The 21,448-nt window shown below is 31.2% G+C and overlaps 1 protein-coding gene across 1 annotated transcript in view; it reads left to right on the top strand.

Annotated features, from left to right (window-relative positions):
* LOC118193956 (3-hydroxyacyl-CoA dehydrogenase type-2-like) overlaps positions 1-19,244 on the top strand; it is a 30,205-nt gene extending 10,961 nt beyond the window's left edge. The window contains exons 4-5 of the mRNA XM_035365123.2: positions 5,839-6,076; positions 18,880-19,244. Coding sequence (XP_035221014.1) covers positions 5,839-6,076; positions 18,880-19,070 — 429 coding nt within the window. The 3' untranslated portion in view covers positions 19,071-19,244. The remainder of the gene's footprint in view (positions 1-5,838; positions 6,077-18,879) is intronic.
* Positions 19,245-21,448: the final 2,204 nt, after the last annotated feature.

The following is a 21,448-nucleotide window of genomic DNA, read 5'->3' as shown; positions in this document are numbered from 1 at the left end:
TTTTGTTTCATTACAGTAGGCACTGCTTAATGGGATGTTATTTGCCCACAATTGTTTTAATATTATTAATTGAATGATAATGTTAAATAATGAAAAAAATACATTGTTCAAAATAGCATTGGAATTTAGCATAATTATAACTAAAAACTTGCAAATATGTACTTTTTGGGGATTTTGATTAGGAAAATGCAAAAGGTATTTATGCACTTTTATAAACTTCCACATAAAAATTCGTAAAACATTAACACAAATGCCCATTTACAGAATGTTCTAGTATATTGCTATAGTATTGTTTCTGGAAAGTATTTGACCATTGCTGTACCCTTAATCTTAACACTAGAAGGACATCCCTTTTCTCAGCATTTGTAGGGAGTTCATTGATTTCATCATCATGAACTTCAGAAAGTTTATCTAATGTTGTATTTAGATATATTTCAGAATGTATCTGGTAGATATTTTCTGTCATCAGTATTGCAACTTGAAATTTTCCATCGGTAGTCACCCATGTATTAAATTGATCATAATTCACATTTGTAGAAGACATTGTTTTTTCTTCAACTTCCTCTATTTTATCATTTATTAAGAAGTTTGCATAGTTATAATAGTTCCTTAATTTCTTTTCTGAGACGTGGTTTTAAGGCATGCTTTTGCATCTGATGGTTCAGTGTTTCTAATGGTGCACTAAAGAGGAAGCTTTTGGAAACAACAAAATTTATTTACAATAAAAATATAACAAAAATCAAATAGTTGAGGATGTATTATGAGGCATCCCTGCCTTCTACAGCTTACACCTTTTGCATCCTACCTGCCTCTGGCTACTGGAACGTACATAGTGCCCTCTAGCTGAGTAGTGTGGGAATTATGTAACATTCCCCACTTGAGTTCACTTACTCAAATGAGTTCAAGTGGGAGGCGATTTTCAACAAAATTTACAATTAGAAACAATTTAAAATTACATAAAGAAAATAACAAGTAGAATAATACAAAACATTAAATTTTGTTCACAATCATTTGATATACAAATACAAATAATATTTTTTAACATTTTAAGTAAAATTGTTGTTCAAATATCAAGCTTTAAAAATATAAGCACAATTAAAACTATCATTAATACACACTAAGAAAATTAATAGTTTAGCACTTATATTTAAATTAACATAATTAAGGATTAATGTCCAAATTATACACAAGTTGAACTGAACATTTTATATTTCATTTTGGTGTTTGAATTAGAAGAGAGTGAATTATTTTGTCTCATTCTGGGTGTAGTACTGAAATACTTCCCATCATTCACATATTTCTGGGATACTCATCATTAATTAAAACTATATTGTTCACTTTTAATGAAACTATTTTATCTGGTTATGAAGAAATATAGGCTGATTTCAGATTAAGTAAATACGCCTTTCTTCACCTTTTCTAAAAGTTTTCACTGATATTTATATTTCTGTACCAAAGAATTTCTAGTAACATTCAAACCTTCAATTTTATATTTGTTACAGGTAAAGACACCAACATTTTATGAATTAGAATATGATACGGGTTGGGGTGAGAGGTTCTGAGGGTTCGTGGTACAGATATATCATAGGCCTGGAATTAACCATGGCTTCAGTCTCTAGGAAAAAAGTTTCCAATTCCTTCATAGAAAGAGAAGATCATCCAACAGTTTTCGTTAAACAATTTTCTACTGTTCATATCTGTCTCTCACAGAAACCTCCTTACCATAGACCTTTTTCAACTGTAAAATTCCAAATTGTACCTTTAGAAGCAAACATATTTTTAATTTGGTTATTATCTACGATTCCACTATTTTCTCAATTCACAATTGGCTTTTTTGAAACTTTGGCATTATCAGAATATATAGTGAAACACAATCCTTGATGAGAAACAATCGGAATCCTAACAAAAAAGAATCAGCACTTATATTGAGAACTATTTCTAAGTAGTTATCTCTTGTCATTGCACAGCTTAATATAAGTAAATGACACTTTGAATTAAAATCACATACAAAGGGTCCAACGAAATCTACACCACAGATATCAGATTGTGAATGTTCTTGAATTCTGTCATGTGGTGAGGGGCAATGACCTGCATTTCAGGTTTCATTTTGAACCACCTACAAATTAGACAGTTATTTAGTACTAATTTCATAAATGAGGACCTTTGACAATCCAGAATTGTTCTCATAAATGCATTAAAGTTACATCAACACCTGAATGGCACATTTTAGTTTGAAATTTATAGATGAGTAGCTCAACAAATTTATTATTAGATGGGAGAAGCCAGCTCTCATATAGTTACATGAGAATTGTAACCGTCCCTTCAGACAGAGTTATCGTTGTCAAGTTCAGGATTAAAATTAAGTATGCATGAACTCTTGGCGATAGTACCTTTAGAAAGAAGTTGGGTAATTTCTACACCGTAATGTTTGAATTAAGTAGCTTTGATCTAAAAAGGCAGAGCTTGCTTGAGTTTTGAAGCACATATAGGTCCATTTAACCATTCGAGAACAGGATGGCCATTATAATGATCATAGAATGACCTGTTTGAAAGAACTGGGTTGTCCACTTCAGTGGCCATGTTTTCTTCCCCCATTTTCCAGGCTGAAAGTGTGGGCTGAAATGTCAAATTTGACATTTCTGGGGTTTTAACCACTTATCTCTTTCAAAGGTCTTTGGGTTAAGGATCCGGTTTCTCCAATGTTTCCCTTTTCATTCTTGTAGCTACAGAATTCGGGATAGCTGCATTTGTAAATTTTCAACAGAGCTTTGCATTGCTTTAGAATATTGCATATTTTCGTAAGTTTTCTAGGAATTATTTTGATTTTTTGCAGCAGTATGCTGAAAAAGAAAGGAGGATTGACTGAAGAAGAAATATGAAAACTTATTCAAGAGCTTCATGATGAAAACTGTGGAGATAGTGAATCTGATTGCAAGCTGGATATAGAAAATGGATCTAAAAGTGAACATGAAGATGTGGAAGGAACTTCATATATATTGACTGATTTGGTAAATTACAGTGATGAACAAACTGATAACATGAACAAAATCTTTTCTTGATTCAAAATTGAATGGCTTGAACCAAAACCTGATGATGGGGTAAACGCTTTGAATTTTATTGGCAGAAACGATGTAAAAGGCCTTTCTTCTCAAGCTACAAACGAAATTGAATTTTTCAAAAATTGGCGAAATATTATTGAAAAATTTGTCAAAGAAATTAAGAGGAACAAATACTAAGGCAAAATGCTAGTTTTAAACCTGAATTAGAAACAAAAGAGCACACAATTACTTGGAAGGATGTTAATGAAATTGAATTGCTAAATTTTTTTGGTGCTAGCTTTGTTGATGAGACATTTTTAAAAAGACAGGATAAAAGATTACTGGTCAACAGACAAAATGCTTGAAACACCTTTTTTTAAGAAAACTATGTATAGAGATAGATTTTTGCAAATTCTTAATCTTCTGCCCTTTGAAGAAGCCCTTTGTCACCGCCAGACAGAAACGATCCTAATTATGATTTATTTTGTAAAATAAAAGATATATTTGAACATTTTAGAAACAATTTTAAGGAAGTATATGAGGCCTCCAAAGAACTGGCTGTAAATGAAGTAATCGTTCTATTTAAGGGAAGTGTAATTTTTAAACAATACATTCCTAAAATGCATAAGCATTTTGGAATTAAAATTTACAAGCTTGTGAACAGCCGTTATTACACATACAACATGAAATTATATTTCGGAAGAGATTCCTAAGAGTCAAACAATGACAAATGTGCTGCTCATCAAACAATAATAGCATTAGCAGAAACTGTAAAAGGCTAAGGACATAAACTTTTTATAAATAATTTCTTTTCATCAGCAGATTTATTTCACGAATTACTGCATAAATATAAAATCATCAGTTCATTGCAATCGGAAAAGTTATCCAAAACTGAATGCTGGCATCCGAATGCAGAAACGACAAATCTAAATAAAATTTCCATCAGGAATGACTGCAGCTTGATGGAAGGACAAGAGAAATGTTTATGCTCAGCAATTTGCATAATCCCATTGCAGCCTATGGCAAAACAGGAAAACCCAAAATTGTATCGACCTACAAGAAAAATATGGGTTTCATTGACTTGAATGACCAAATGGTAAATAGTTATTACTTTTGAAAGGTAAACTTTAAAATAGACAAAGAAAATCTTTTACACTTACTTGATTTAGCAGTTTTAAACTCCTTTATTTTACACAAAATGAAAATTTCAGACTTATCTTTCGTGGATCTTAGAAAAAAATCTTATAAAGCAGCTCCTCAATGATTCAGAAGTTTCAGTCAGCTCTGCTCGAGTCTCAGTTACCATTTCATTGATAGGCCACTGGCCCATTCAAAACAAAGCTCCACAAAAATGTGCTGCTTGTCAGAGAAGTAGAATAAGAAAGCGATCAACGTATTCTCGGGGAAAGTAAAATATAGGACTCTGTGTTACTTGCTTCAAAAATTTCCATGAAAGCAAACGAGAATACTTTTTTTCTAATTTTTAAAACTGAAATTTTGTTATTCTAAAAAAGAGATTTGGAGCTTCTGTTTTATTCTGCAGATATTTTAGAAAAGAATTGAATGTAAATTAGGAACACCTATGTAATTAGACATTCAATACTAACAATCTACAATAAAATAAAATATTTTTAATTAAACTAGATATAAACAACTTAAATATTTAACATATTAACTGTAATGTTACATGTTAACATACATATATACATGTTGTTTTGATTTTGCACTGATTTGTGAATAGTATTTTCAAGATTCTTTAAAAACTTACACAAGAAGGGTTCAGAAACATTTATGTTAAAAGCAGCATTCCCTTGATTGATTTTAATCCTCTGATTGGTATGGGGTTTCACTAATAAAGCCCAGACTTCTGGAAACTGCAATGAGAAAGAGGTATTTTCTGAATTTTAATGCCAAAATGCCTAATACTGTTTTCTGGATTTATATATTTTCAATATATTATCTTAATTTTTGGACATATTTCAAGATGTACGTATGTATACATTCCTATAGACATCACAAAAAGTATTCTATACCATATATATATTGCCTTGCTGGTCAGAGTATTAAGGAGTTATCCAATAATTCAACTTAATTCCTTAAATTGAGATCGCTATGCCTATTATTATTTATTCTCCATAATTTTAAAATGATTAAAAGAAAGTAAATTGACTAAATAGAATTAAAAATTAGAAGTCATGCATTGTATTAAAATAAATTGAAGACTGTGGGGGAGGAGGATATTATCTAGGAAAAAAAATGGAATTTTGAGACAATTGATATTCAATTATATGTCACCGAGTCATTCTTGAAATCCCCTTTTTTTTTAAAATGTGCAGAATTTTCTTTTTGTAAAATTTGGTTTTTATATTGATATAAACATTATTCGTGAAATGTTTCAAAAAAAGCTTTTATAGTTGCATTATGTTATACTATTGTGTCATTTATTATCCATTTAGCTTGCAAGTGTTACCAGTGCATGAGATGTAAGATCTTTGATTTTCATTTGGCCTAATTAATAACCTGGTTTCCAGTGTTTTGCCCCTTGATGTCACTTTAAATATATATCATTCAAATAAATCACTTACAACTAATCAGTATAAAAGCAATAAGTCTACTTTTTAATAATGTAAATTTTTACTTTTTTCTATTTATCTAATTTATAATATATCTACTTGATAATTGTTAACACTTACAGCATTATTGTAACTAATAAAAGATATTTCTAATACTGTATATTACATATCTAGAACAGAATCATTTAGCATTTTGATCTAAGTTTATGTTTGAAATATTTAATTAGGTTAACACCATTGGTACATTTAACGTTATCCGATTGGCTGTCGGTCTAATGGGAAAAAATCAACCAGATGAAGATGGACAAAAGGGTGTAATTATTAACACTTCAAGTGTAGCTGCCTTTGATGGTCAAAGAGGTCAAGTAGCTTATTCTGCTAGTAAAGGAGGAATAGTTGGAATGACTCTCCCTTTAGCAAGAGATCTGGCAGTTGAAGGAATTCGCTGTTGTGCCATAGCTCCTGGTAATTGTAGTTAATTTTTATATTTGTGGTGTAATGCGTGTGTTTGTAATCTATAATTTTTTGCTTTAAAATTATATATAAAATAGTTTTATAATGCTTAAATGTTTAACCTTAATTTTAACAGGTGGGAGAACTTGAATTTAAATTTCATAAATTAAAATTATATGTGCAGAAATTAAATAGTGAGGAAAAGATATGCGTATAATCTTGAGGGAAACTTGAGCTGGCTTAACAGTGAATAATTTGAAGAAATGTTCATTAAAAATTAAAATGTATTAATTTTATTGCATGATTTATTTATGAATTGGTAGAGTATTACATCTGGGAGAAAATGGAAGTTTCTTATAAGAGCAAATATGACTGTGCAGCACCTTGCTAGATGTTCTGAAGCAAAGGATATTGTTATCTGGTACAATTCTCCTTATCAAGGCTGTTAAGGGTTTTGCAACATCTGTGATTTAGGCAGACCATGAACTTGAAAAGAACTCGCATAATTTTTAATATGAGTTATGCTTTTAAAGTAAGTACCGTTTTTTAATTCCGGTGCTGTAGTCGGCATTCCGTGCATGCACGTTGTTTACCTACATCTGTTGGCAAGCCACAAACACAATTGCAGAAACCTTCGACCATTATTAATGTTTGTTTTTTTTGAGTATTTAAAATGGCTTCGTTAACAGTAAAATATGATCGGTGATTTGTTTTCTTAGTACTAAAGCTGTGAAAGCGGTTGAAATTAATTGTCAGATTAATTAAATGTATAGAGAAAACATTATGAGTGATGGAATGGTTTTGAAATAGGTTAGAACTTTTAGAACGAGCTGCACAGATGTTCATGATGGGGAACAAAGTGGGCATTACAGAAGATTTGACGCAGAAAGTTGACGAAGGAGTGAAACAGAACAGACACTTTATTTTATAGTGTCTGTTCTGTTTCACTCCTTCGTCCTGGTACTGAAAATGTTAACAGAAAGGCACAAAACCAAATGTTTAGATAGTGTTTTAACTTTACTTCAGCACAGTGAGGTGATGATTTCTTGCACTGGTGTGCAAAACTTAAGCAACAATGTAAATTTTAATCAGATAGCCATGAAATTACAGAAAAGGGGTTCTTGCGATCAGTACAATGAAGACTCAATTCTGTAGAAAGGTCATGCATATGCAAATGTCACAAACGATGTGAGCGCATGCAGAACGCATGCTGTTGGCGCAATGTGCAGGTGAGTTCTTTTGTGAAATATGGCTAGAAGAAATGACCTGGAAGAATGATCAGAAAGCTGGAGGAGGGCTGTACTGTGACCAGTGTAGCTGAAGAGTTTGGAATCAACAAAAGTGTCATTTCGCACTTGGAAAGCCTTCCAAACCATAGGTACAGCTCTTAGAAAGGTTGGTGATAGCCACCCTAGGAAAACAACTGCAGTGGATGACTGATGTATCGCCCTGCAGGCGAAAAGCGCCCGAAACCAGTCGGCAAGCACCATAGCTCAACAACTGTGTACAGCGATGGGGCGAAAAATGTCACAGTTTACTGTGTCCAGATGCCTTCACAAGGGTGGCCTATTCTCCTACAATCCTAAATGCTGTATCCCATTGAAAGTTGGCCATCGACGGCACCGTTTAGAGTGGTGCAAGGATGCGTTAGAGTGGCATAAAAACTGAACATCTCATCAATGGAGTCGTGTCTTCATTACAGATGAGAGTCATTTTAGTGCCACAAGCGATTCTCAATGCCAGTTTATTTTGGACAGAGGTTGGGACATAGTTTCATCCCAGTAACATCACAGAAAGAGACCATTACTGTTGTCCTGAAGTTCTCATCTTGGCAGGCATTATGCTGAACGGGCATTATGCTCCTTGTTTTTGACAGAAGTTCTGTAACCGGAGAGTGCTATTTTCAGGAGGTGATCCTTTCCAATGTGCATCTGTTCTGAGGTGTCATTGAAGTAGACTTCGTTTTTGTGGATGACAATGCAGGGCCACACAGGACTCCTGCTGTTCAGAAGCTACTGGAAAGTGAAGATATCACTCGAATGGATGGCCAGTGTACTCCCTTGATTTAAATCCCATAGAACATGTGTGGGATGCTTTGGGGAGATGCCCTGCAGCACGATTACATCCTCCAGGGAGCACCCAACAACTGAAACAAATGCTGATTGAGGAATGGTCACTCTTACTTCAAGATCTTTTGGACAATCTGGTACTGAGTATGGAGTAACAATACTATGAGTTTAATAAAGCCTTTTTTTGTTTGATTCCATACTGTATGCATTGTATTCTTTTTTGCACATCTATGGTTTCATCATCGTTTAAATAAAAAATTCTGTCTGTCATTTCTGAGATGATTTCTCGTGGATTTATGGCAAAAAGAACACCTGTTTCTTGAGTTTTGCACATCATTGTAAGACTCACTAAAAATCAGCGAAACCTGGGTACCTTATGCTAGAACCGAAGCAGCAATTTATGGAATGGTGGCATTCATCATCACCCAAGAAAGTTAAGTTCAAGCAAATATTTTCAGTCCAGAAAATCATGTGTACTGTGTTTTGGGACAGGAAAAGAGTGTTGCTTGTAGATTTTTTGCCTTGTGGTGACAATAAATTCTACAACATATTATGAGACCTTAAACAAACTGCGGCGTGCAATCCAAAACAAAAGGCTTTTCATGTTCTTCAGTAGGGGATCTCTTTGTTTCATGACAATACCCATCCACAAGCAACTAAATGAATTCAAGATGTTATTGCTTCATTTTGCTGGGAACAACTTGATCAACCTCTATGCAACCCTAATCTAGTGCCCAGTAACTACCACCAGTCCTACATTTGGAAAAGCATCTGAGCAGTCTTCACCACAATGATGATGATGATGATGATGAGGTCAAAACTACCATGTTGCAGTAGGTGTCAAATCAGCAGCAGACTTCTATGAAGAGGAGATTCAAAAATTGGTTGTGCAATATGATATTATATGTACAACCAATTCACCAATATGAAACCATTTTTTTATGTTATACCTTCATATTGGTGGAAATTATGTTGAAAAATAGATTGAGATGCAAGCTTTCATTTAACAATAAAACTGGTAAGAAAATTCTACATGTTTCTTTTTTACTTCCAAATGGTTCTTACTTTAAAAACATGTTTCATACAAGTACCTTCAATTTATTCATTACCATTCATTTATTTCCATATCTATGAGAGAAGCAAAAGGTGAATGATATGGACAGAGAACCATTATACAATACAAGTTTGAATTTACCACTGAAAGAATACTTTTGCACTTTGAATATTTGAAATCAAAATTGTGTATCGCCTAAGCTGTTGGCAATTTCCTATTGTTAAGATGCCTGATGACAACTGCTGCCGAGTCTTCTAGCTTGGGATATGCTAATGCTTAATTGGTTTTTTCTGGAAAAGAAGGAAAACATTTTGTGTTATTGCAGTTTTCTTTCTCTCCAATTCATTCCTTTTCAGCTGGTCACCTAATGATGATGTCTATACTGTTACAGTGAGATCCTGCCTTAGAGCTTCCTCATTGAAATTTCGTTGCGCAATTTCTAAAATACCAGTGCCAGAAATGATGCAACTATAACCTTTGACAAAGAATATGCTTTCTGATATATCTAGTGAATCTCAGAATAAATTAAACGCAAATATAAAATTGAGATATCTCTCTCATAGAGAGATTGTACAAGCATATTAATGTGTATGGTCTATCTACCAGCAGATATTTTTATATCTAGAAAATTTTGCAGTTTATGATTTGGATTCTGGACAGCACTAATCTCATATCATTGTTTTTATATGAACATATATTTATTGATAATGATTTCTTTTTTCCATGTACTTTGTCTGCATATTGTATTTCTTAAATGTTGATAACGTCCATATATCTGTTAAAGCATGAAGAGAAAGTTCAATATAGAGTTGTTAAAAAAAATCATGCTTGGAAGACAAATTAAGTAAATTTTTTAAAGAAAATTTAAGATATTGTAACTTTGAGTAAGTAATATAATGAATGCTTTGGAAGAAAAATAAAAATATTGTGATAAAATTTCCGCAGAATAAATATGGCAAAAATTCTTCACTTTTAACCTTTTAAACATCACACTATGATGCAAAGGTAACATAAACTTTTTGGGTACTTTTCTGTTTCGCCAGTGCAAATCTCGCTAAGCAGACTTTATTGTTGACAGCATACATTATACATATAAAAAATGTTAACAATTGTTAGTTCTAAGAATTTTTTATTTTGAAGGCATAAACATTTTAATATCATTTAAAATTTTGTAAAAAGCTAATAAATAAAGACAATAAATTTGTAAAAAGACATTAATTTAAGAATTTACTATGCTTTCATGGTTCAAAATCCTGGTTTGCCGGTTCATATCACATGACCCCAAGTGATCACATCTCATGTTAACTAGGCTACAACTCTCAGTAATTATCTACATTAATTTCAAGTTAAATCTTAATTTGAAATACAAGTTTAAATTGCAAGAATTATTTCAATTCATACGAATAGCTTACTCAGAAATTATGTAAAACCGCAGGGCATTACTTCGCTAGTGCATTCTGAATGGAATTAATGAGTTTAACCCTTGACTTTGCATTTTCTATATTTTTGCCTTCGGGTGAGTGGTGTGATTGCATCCTAATTGACTTAATTTACCACGAATGGCCTTAGGGCATAAAATTGAACTATCTGGCAAAAATTGTATGCCAGTTTTGAAAGAAGCAATCAATCTGATAAAAAAATGACTGCTACTTGTTTTGAAAATGAAGCATAAAAGGTTACCAGCGAGGATATTCCATTTGGCATCAGTTGTACCATTATTGGCGACTTTATCGCCTGCGCCGGCAAAAATGGAAAAGTACCACTTTTTGTCATGAAAAATCGATTTAACTTAAATGTAAGAATTATGAAAAAAAGTTTAAAAAAATTTTTTTAATGATTTATAACATGTTCCATAAATGGGACATTAGCAGGAAACAGTTTTTTTACATGATTTTATAAAGTATGATTAACAACATTTATAATCGAAACTATATTTTTGTTTGCAATTTTTCAGTATTAATAAGTGAATTTCTAAACTTTATTTGGAAATAACATAGATTAAGCAGAAAAATAGGTGGGCTACACCCATAGAAATGCAAAGCTACTCCACCAAAGTTTCTTAGGAGAAGACACGAAGCTTCCATAGGAAAAAAGCTTTCCAATAAATTAAAACAATGTTAAATAGTCGATAAGCAGGAATTTATAAAAGAATTTTACAATAATTGTTAGCAATATATACTGAAATAAGGAAAAGAGATGTAGAATTAAGAAGTCACAAATATTCTCCATGCAAAAATTCACATAGCAGAAATCATATGAATAAAAAGCTAAATAAATACAAGGGAAAATAAAATTTTACCAATATTTTTTGGAACAAGAAATAAAGACAAAAAATAATAATTGTTTTTGATTTCATGTTCACTTTTTTTTTCATCCATGGTAGTTAAGAAAGCATTTCTCGTGCAAATTTTTCTCACATTGGAACCATTTTTTTAGTGTTCTTCTGGCATACACTGCAGCGTCTTTCTGTTGATAGCACAAGATAATGTGAATCTGATTGTCTCAAAGATTCAGAGTTATGTGCACGAGGTCCAGAAACTGAATATATTTTTGGCTTCATAAAAAGCAGACATAGTTACTTCTCTGCTGAAATTGAGATACAGCAGTTCTGCTTCTGTATCTTTGTGTAAATATGAATGTAAAATCCATCCAGCAACAACATCCATATTTAATGCCGTGCTAAATAGATTCCAGTACCATTTTTTGCTTCTAAGCATAAGTCAATATGAGTCAAGAAACCTGTGTAGCATATCGACTCCTACCATCCCTTCATTATACATTTTTGTAAGATATAACTGAGAAATAGGAATTTTCTTTTTTGGGGCTCAGCAAAATCTCTTTGCTTTACTGACAAGTTCATGGTTGGATAATTGGATGCTATAGTTACTACAGCACTGTCTTTCCTACAGCAAATGTAAACTTGTCCGTCACTTCTTTTAATCAAAATTTCCTCTTGGTCGTTTTGAAGCTTCCTTTGCAGATCTGAGAGAGCATCTGTCTGAAAATTCCAAATTGTGCCTGTTGCTCTAAAACTCTTTTCAGATAAATCCATGAACAATTTACGAGAAAAAATTCCATGCTTATCTGGATTTTCAACATTTGTTAAAAGTTCCTACACAGCTTTAGGTCCAAGAGGGGAGTTTTCTATTACTGAACTTTTTCTACTGTAGATTCTCATAGTGTATGGATAGTCATTATTTGAGCACAACATCCATATTTTATAAGCAAGCCGAATTGGTTTTCCTAGGATGAACATTTTAGCTGAATGATGACCGTAAATCATTGCCACCAATTCATCTCCACTCAGTTTAGAACAGAAGATGCAGAACTGTTGAAAGTTTTTCCAATGCCAATGCCTCTTCAATGGTCTGAAATGGTTTTGAATGAGATATCAGTGTAACGCATCTCCACAAACTGACGAAAAATACGAACAACGAAAAAATGCTGGAAATCTGATTTCCAGTCCACACTCCAATATAGTATAAGCCTCTCCAACTGAGTTATAAATTACTACTAACTAGCCTGTCAACAAATGCCACATGCATTTCTTTAGCAACTATTAGTAACCCCCTTAAAATCTGTATGGGAATGTGTGAGGGGAGAGGAGGAGGAATTATGCAGAAGTTAAAAACAGATGAGTCATAAATATCTTTTTTCGGTACTCACTGTAAATTTTCACATTTGGAAAATCTTTCTCTGTGCTTCTACTCACTGTAACCAAAGTAACTTTATCGTGTTAAAAAATACATCTTTATATGCCAATGTTCCCTTTCTGGAACATCTACATTTCTTACCTTATAGTAGCAAATAATAATCATCTTTCTGTGATAACTTACTGTCTATCCATAAAATGACCCTTTTCATTACTCTCATTGATGTATAAAAACATTTGTTGAATTTTTAATTTTATATGAATGTTTGAATTTTGCTTGGAGAAAAGTAAGAAAAAAGCTGAAATAATAATTTTTTTTTACCAAGATATTATTTATTTTAGCAACATTATATCACTATTAAAAAATCAAACCATATTTTCTCTCCACATAAAAATTTTTACAGAGAAAATTTTAAAATCGATGTTCCATTTATGGAACACTGGCCTATGAAAGGTTAAAGAAGGAGGGAACAGAAAATGCCATGCATCTTGTAAATACAGCACAAGTTACTGGGGGGAGGGAACATTTGTTCATAGAAAAATATAAACATGAACAAAATAGATTAAATGGTAGAAGCAATTTCAGATTCAATTGTACATGACAAATATTATAATTAGATTACTTTTCAGCTCCAAAAAGTAGAGAAATATTTAGAAAAAAAAATATTATTTTTGTCTTGCATATTCACAAGAAAGGACAATATGTATTTTTGTTGTTACTCATAGTTCAATTCTAATTGTGGATCTCTTGCAAGACATAAGCACAGGGATATCAGTGGTCTCACTAAACTGCTGTTTAATCATGAAACATGATTAAAGAGAAGCACACAAATCATGTCTCCATATGGAAAGAATTGTCTCTCTGAGAGTTAAATTTTGGCTGCCCAAAAGAAGAAATTTCGTAGTTTGGGGTATGTTTGTGTAATTTTTTAAGTAAGTTTGTGAATTTGTTTCAAATTTCTCTTATCTAATGGGGCAGAATATAGAAGTTAACACTCTATTATGCTAATCAGTATGAGTATGCTTTTCTCGAAATATGAAAGTTGAGAACTGCCCTCTGCCCCCCCAAAAAGAAGTATGGAGTTTGGAAAATGCTAACACATCAGTTTCAGTTAAAAAAGTGGTGCTGCAAGTCAAACTTTTGAAAAACTTGCATAACTAGAGTTTGATGTCAAAAAAAAAAAATTGTTCTTTCTATCAAAAGAAAGTGAGAAAGAACTATCATCCTAAAATGAAGAATTATTAACACAGATAAGAAAATAACAATGTTTTTTATATGTAATTAAGTGAAAAAAAATTCTGCTGCATGCTTATAAGCAAGTTTGCTTTAAATCTTTTATGAATATTGATTCAAAGTGCTGTATTTTATTAATTTATCTATTGTAAATGAATACTGTGTTACTACAGTACAAAGACCGTAATCTGGACTTGTCGGGACTTCGTCAATTCCAGATTAAGTGTTTTTCTGAATAATAGATCATCAATTTAAATCTGGTAAGATGGCACACAGAAATTATACAATTAAAAATATGAAACTAATTTATGAAATAAAGAGCAATTATGATCTAAAGGGTATCAAAATTTACAAAAAAAAAAAAAAAAAAAAAAAAAAAAGCTTAATATATATTTGTTTACTTTATTAAACACTTCTTTCAATGTAAGTTGTTTAAGTTGCTTCGTTTTTTGTGCTAAACATGCATGCGTAAAGCAAACAAAAAAAAAAAAGTTTGTAGCTTTGAAATCCGGATAATGGATGCCCGGATTACAAACTTTGTACTGTATAAAAGTTTCAACTGAATAATTTGAAATTTAAATTTCTAAATCTATATTTTTTCTTAATATTGACTTCTGTTTGTACAAATTGTAATTAGTAAATATTTAAATTAATGGGAGTTTGTTGTATTTACTCAGCATATGACAGTTTTACTTAATTATTAACAGACTTGTAGATAATTTTTAAGAGCAAATTCATAGGACTTTTATATTTGCTGAAAACTTTTATAATTAATGTATTTGATATTGTATATCAGAATTGGTATTTATTTTGATACTCAAGATTAAATAACGATCAAGTCACTTTTAGGAAGATTTTTGGGTGCCTTAGATTTGTTTTTTCCGTCTAGTAATGTGTGCGGCTTTTTTTTTTTTTTTTTTTTTTTTTTGAATAACGAAATAATTGTGTAATGAAATATTTCAGCTTTTAAATCAATATTAAATTATTAAGCTGTGAGTAATTAGAAGAAAATTTTACATTAAAAGCCCTCAAAAAGATTTATTAAAATTTTTTTTAAATTCACATTTGATAAAATTTATTCTCTTTCTTTACTTACATTAACTTTTTAACTTTTCCTTTATATGTATATTGGCATTTTAACATGATTTAGATCATCAGTTTAAATCTAGTAAGATGGCATGTAGCAATTATAAAATTAAAAATATGAAATAGTAGTTTATGAAATAATCAAGCATTCACGACCATAAAGGAATCAAAATTTGCAAGAAAAGTTTGATATTTATTTGTTTGCTTTATTAAACATTTCTTTCAACATAAGTTGGTTTAAGTTGCCTCATTTTCTGGCTAATACTTTCTCTTTAATTCTACAGATAGATGCAACATCTTGTTCACTTATTATGATGTTCCATTACAAGTCTTGCAATTGTGGTACTGTAAATTTCCACTGAATTGTCAATTGAAATATTTTTGTTCTCAGCAACCTCCCTGTCACTTTCTTCACTATCTGTAGTATCTGTAATCTGAGTATGGTTTAAGAACCATACTCAGATTTTGCCATTATTAGTTGATTGTTGACTGGGGTATTGTCATTGTAAATATCATATCTTCATTTATTGCTACTTCTCCACAAAGTCAATTAATTGAGAAATTAAAATTTTTGTTTGCAATATCTGAAAACCTTCACATTCGCAGCTGTTGTCCTAAAGCTTAGCTAGCATGCATTATACTCTATTGATGATGTATCATGGATATGTTGTTCTTAATTTTGTGTGACTTCTGTTGAACGTTGACAAAATTAAACCTGAATTATATTAGGTAATTATTATACTTACACCTATTTCTCGAATATGCTTGAAGTTTATCTGAGACCTGAATAAACAAATTCCCATGTGTACGTAAGGGTTATACAGGGCCGATGCTAAAAGTTTTGCAACCCGGTGTCGTCTGTGTTGGTCCTAAATTTAAAAAATTTTGCCATCTCTAAATTTGGGATCCCAGTACCTTCTCTCAGTTCTAAAGATTTTGCCATCACTTAATTTTGTTGATAGGTGTTTCTCTAAATTCTAAAAATTTTGCCTCGCCCTAATTCTTCCCCCCTCCCAGTGCAGATGCATATCAGCTCATCAGGTCCTGATCTAATCTGTTTAATAAATTGGTTATTCTCAATTCAGACAGCACTAAATGCAATCTTTTGGCCTATGAATATCATTTACAAAATCAGTTTTGGCCATATAGAAGGAAATTTCTGTTAAATTTCTCTTCTTCAACACTTCACAGTGAAGTTAGTTGAAGATTGTAATTATTACTAAGCATAATGTGAAGATAAAAGTCTACAATGCTGTCTGGTATTCAGTTACTATATTAAAAGCACAATTATTTAGACTTCACCGCATGTTCATTTCTGAGGCTGCTGTATATTAATAGTTATGCAGTGAATGAAAGAAAAAAAAAAATGATTTGCTAGTTTGGAATCGGGGATGTAAATTATTCAATAACTGGAAAATGAAGGTTGTTTCATTGTAGAATGTTTTGGTTTGAGATGTATGCCTAGTAAAAAGACAGCTTGAAAGCCAAATTATTGATCATATATATTTAGGGTGATAAATGATCCTTTTTTCAGTGTGGAGGTTTTTTTATTTAGTGCTGAATGAGGTGAAATTAAGAATTGGGATTCTCCACATTTTGTGATGAAAAAATATGAAATGCACTTAAATAAAGCATGCAAAAGAAATCTTAAAAAAAAATTGTTAACGTTTTACAAAATATGAAATCGATAATAAAACAAATTTCAAATGTGGGTTTCCAGATGCCCATATTCACAGTAGGATTACATCAATCAAAATTTGATGTCTCTAGGTACTGTTGTTTTATCATAATGCAAGAAACATACATACATCTATGCAGATTCTTCATTATTTAATTTCTTTAGATATAATACAGGGTGATAATATTTGGTGGCAACAGTTTGAAAAGTGAAATGGACATTCTAACTGATTCGATGCAAAATCGCAAAACGAAAGCAATAGTCCCTTAGAGACAAAGCCCCTTTGGACTAAAAAAATAAAAAAGAGAGAGGAGAGGGAGAGAAAAGTTGCTAAGTGCAGATTTCCTTCTGGATATTGGATGTCCGGATCTCAGATTTTGTACTGTATTGTTTATAACAGTCTTCATACTTGTCATTCATAATTCAGCCAAATGATGTTTAGCAATTTTTTAGTCATAAAGTTAACCTTTTTTTACTGATTGATATATATTATAAATTAATATATTTAAAAAAATATTATAAAATTGTATTTTACCATCTATTTATATGAACTGGAAGAGGACTTCATATATCACATAAGAGAATATATACATTGCATTCTTTAATAACACAAACACACATAAGTTGTAGATGGTGAGTTTTCAGTGACTGAACATGGGTTAGGTTTCCCACAAAATGGGTTTGCTATTTCTAGAATGATACCTTTTAGTTTGTGTGATGACTTTTTCATCGATGCTAACTCTCATACAAAACTATGAAAAATTTTTATTTTCCGTATTTAAACTTTCTACATGAATATAAAGTGTTGAATATATTTTGTATAAAATTGGACAACTTGAAGGAGTAAACTCTTAACAGTTTTTAATAAAAAAAACCACATTAAAATATAATACAAAACTTTTGAGTTTTAGCATTTAACTTTTTAAAGTTAAGTATTTAAGAGGTATCATTTCGAACAAACTACATTTTGTCTAAAATTGATAAAACAGAAGTGATGCTTTTTGAAACAGAACAGACTTTTGTAAAATAATATATTATGAGACAATCAAAAACTTCTCTAATTTGGTATTTAAAATGGGTACATGAATATTGTTATCGATGGATTACATTTATGAGCATTAAATATATTCTTGGAATTATTCTAAATTCAACGAGAATAAGCTCATTTGAAGACGAGTTGTTATGAAGCAATTAAATGTATTAGCCTTAATTCGCTGTGCATTATTTTTTAAAGAAACAATATAGCAAATATAAATAATATAGTGAATATAGAAAGAAATGTATTTTAGCACCTAGCACTCTAATTGGGAATTCTAATAATATGCTGCTTTTAAAAATTATGTGATTGTTAAGTCACTGATTTATGAATCCAAAACACTCCATGACCAGAGAATACACTAGAATTATGTGATATTTTCAAATCAAAGCATAAGAACTGATGTGTACGTGAGCACATAGAGTTATCACTACCCATTGTACGAGAGAAAAGAATAAAAAAGTAGTAATGTTTATAATTAACATTGAACCATACAGTAAGTAAACAGATTAAATTTTATTTACAGTCAGCCAAGGTGTAGTGATAGTTTACATAAAGCTTTTTGCTATTACATACACTATCCATTTTTTGTCATGTTTTAGCCCCATCAGATATTTTGTCGTGCTTCTTATGTAAATATGAATCAGCTTAATTTACAAAATTTTTCTGTTAGGTCTCCTCTTTCTAAAGCTAAAATTGCTCCTGTATATTTAGCTAATGCTAATTATCTACCATCCTGTTAATTAGTTTATTTTCAACCTTCAACATTTCAGTTGTGAAAGCAAATAAATGTGGAGTTCACCCCCTTTTGTGTGTGTATGTATGTGTGCATATTTCATCATACCTTTATTTCAAATTAGTATATTCTTTATTATAGAACATTTCTGAATGTTTAAGCATCATGCTTTTAAATTTGGTTATTATGAATGTTTGTCTTTCTAGAGCATTTATGAATTAACCCCAAAAAGTGGAATTTAATGATTTTGTAATTTAATTATTTTGACAGGGTTGTTTGATACTCCACTTTTAAGAGGGCTTCCTGAGAAAGTTCGTCAAGAATTAGCAAAAGATGTACCTTTCCCTCAAAGGCTTGGAAAGCCTGATGAATATGCACATTTAGTCCAGTCAATCATTGAAAATCCCATGCTAAATGGCTGTGTAATTCGATTGGATGGAGCATTACGAATGCAGCCGTGAATAAAATATAGCAGTCTCATTTACAAAAGTGCTGAAGCATCAAATGCTGATCTTTGAGCATTTTTTAAATAATTGAATGATTGTAGAACATTGTGTAGTTTTTTATTGTAATTATTTGTTTACTTCTATAGAAAAATGCAATGTATAAAATGATAATAAAGATATTGCAGTTCAGTTGTGAGAAATTCTTTACACATCAGGCAAAATCTGGTCATTGATTATTTGATGAAAAGTGTGCTCAGGTTTTAAGCTACTTTGCAAACATGTATATGCTTTTGACATTTAAATTTGACAATTTTTGTGCTGCATTATTTATGACTACTTGCTAATTTTTTAACATTTAATTTTTCTTTGATTCACTTTTCATTGTAAATATCCTGAATACAATAAATTTGCACAATAGAGTATGAAAAATACAAGAATATTGAAATTTAAACTGTAATATTAAACTCGAGGTATGAATGGCAAATCCATCTACCTGAGATCTGTTTAAGTTTCTATAAGTTAAGAAAATATTTATATTATATGTCACGCATTAATATAAATTACAGAAGCAATATCTAAATTAAATAATATTACTTTGTGTAAAATGTAGTATTAATAACCATTTTGTGAATATTAGGATATTTAAGTCACTGATCAAATACAAAAATCTGATTTCTTTTAACTTATTGAATTGTTTGCCATTGTTTCATAATGATATTATTTAATGACCGTCAGATTAAGTTGCATTTCTTATTCAAAGATTGAAGCAGTGTTTTAATTGTTCTTAGATGCTTAATTTTGATCAGTAGTGGCATTGTCTTCATACATTAGAGTAATTAGTGAATTGGGTGTGTGGTGTGGTGGTGTATTTAATTATGGCAAAGCACACTAGGGCTATCTGCCTAAGAGGAGGGATGCCTTTCGTGGAGGACTTTCTAAGGGAAACTGGCTCGTATACACGTTACACATGGGGAAAACCACGAAAACACCCATGCAGCCAGCCCGTTCGCGGGATTCGAACCTCGGACCGAACTACCAGTGTTCAGCGACTTTACCACTCGGCCGTTGTTAGTGAATTGGGATTAAAGATCATGGTAGCTATAAAATTAGTGTTACATAGTAATAGAACAAGCATCAATATTAAATGTTCTTTAAATAATTATTATGCTATATTTTCATTTAGTTGAATTTTTGTAGAATTTTTAAATCTTATCTAATATTCCTCAAAATATGCAGAAAAAGAACAGAAAGATACTTATTTGTGTACATGCAGAAGGAATACTTTGTTTTTTTCCAAGTCAAAATATTTGTGTGCGTGTTCTCAAATATTCTCAATAAAAATTCCAAATTTCTTTAAAAAAAAGTACTTTGCTTTTCATAGATTTCAACAAATACTTTAAAAATATGTTTGCAGTTTTGTATATAATTTATGAAAAATTGCTTATTAGATTTCTGATAATTTCAGATTTTTCTGGGGTTGGGGCTCTCAATCAGGGTGAATTTTATAGTTTCTGTGAGGAATGTGGTCAGCATTTTATTTATCTCTTTTTAAAGAAATCTGGAGTAGTCTATACCTTCTAATACTTTTTTAAAGTATGAATTTTTTATCTGAAAGAGAAGGAAAAATAAGAATGTTTTAAAGGGTTTATAGGATTTTATTTATTTTTATTTTTTCTCTTTATTATTCTGTTAAGATACAATAACACGCTGAACAAGTATTAATTTAGAAGTCAAACAACAAAAATCAGTGCTATATTTTCAAATTTTCACAGGACTAGTTATCTTATCTCGTTCATTTGCGCTTTTGCAGCTGAGGATGATAGTTCGGTAAAACTATCGAAACTTGTTTTTTCCCAATGGCAGATTGTGAACAGTTACAGTCTATTAATCTATACAAGGCCAGATATGGTGGCCTCTTTATTATGGAAGCATGTAATATGTGGGCTACTATTGCCTCCTATGAAGGGATGGACAGTTTACAACCATGTCTTCTCCGGGATTCAAACCCATTCCCCTCTTTATTGCAGTCAGGCTTCCCTAACCACTATACCGTCTGGGCGGCAACTATCCAAACTAGTCCTGTAAAAATTTGAAGATATAACGCTGATTTTTGTTGTTTGACTTCTAAATTAATACTATTCTGTTATTAAACAAAGGCCTTATATATTCTTAAGTCGTCATGATAAGCCTATGACGTGAAGACTTTTTACTTTTCTAACAATAGTTCCCTTTTCAGCCTTTTTGTAACAAATTTAAAAAATAACTTTAAATAACAAAATTAAAAAATCTAAAATTGAACTTTATGGATTTTCCTACTCATATCTACAAAACAATTATTAAAAACTTTTTGGGCACCTTCATGAGAATCTTTTTCTTTGTCAAAATTAAAATTT

Source organism: Stegodyphus dumicola, chromosome 8 (genome assembly GCF_044657685.1).
Source record: "Stegodyphus dumicola isolate Sdum_Otavi_A_Nest chromosome 8, ASM4465768v1".
In the NCBI taxonomy this organism is placed as follows: Eukaryota; Metazoa; Arthropoda; class Arachnida; order Araneae; family Eresidae; genus Stegodyphus; species Stegodyphus dumicola.
This window is presented reverse-complemented; position numbering and strand designations above follow the sequence as displayed.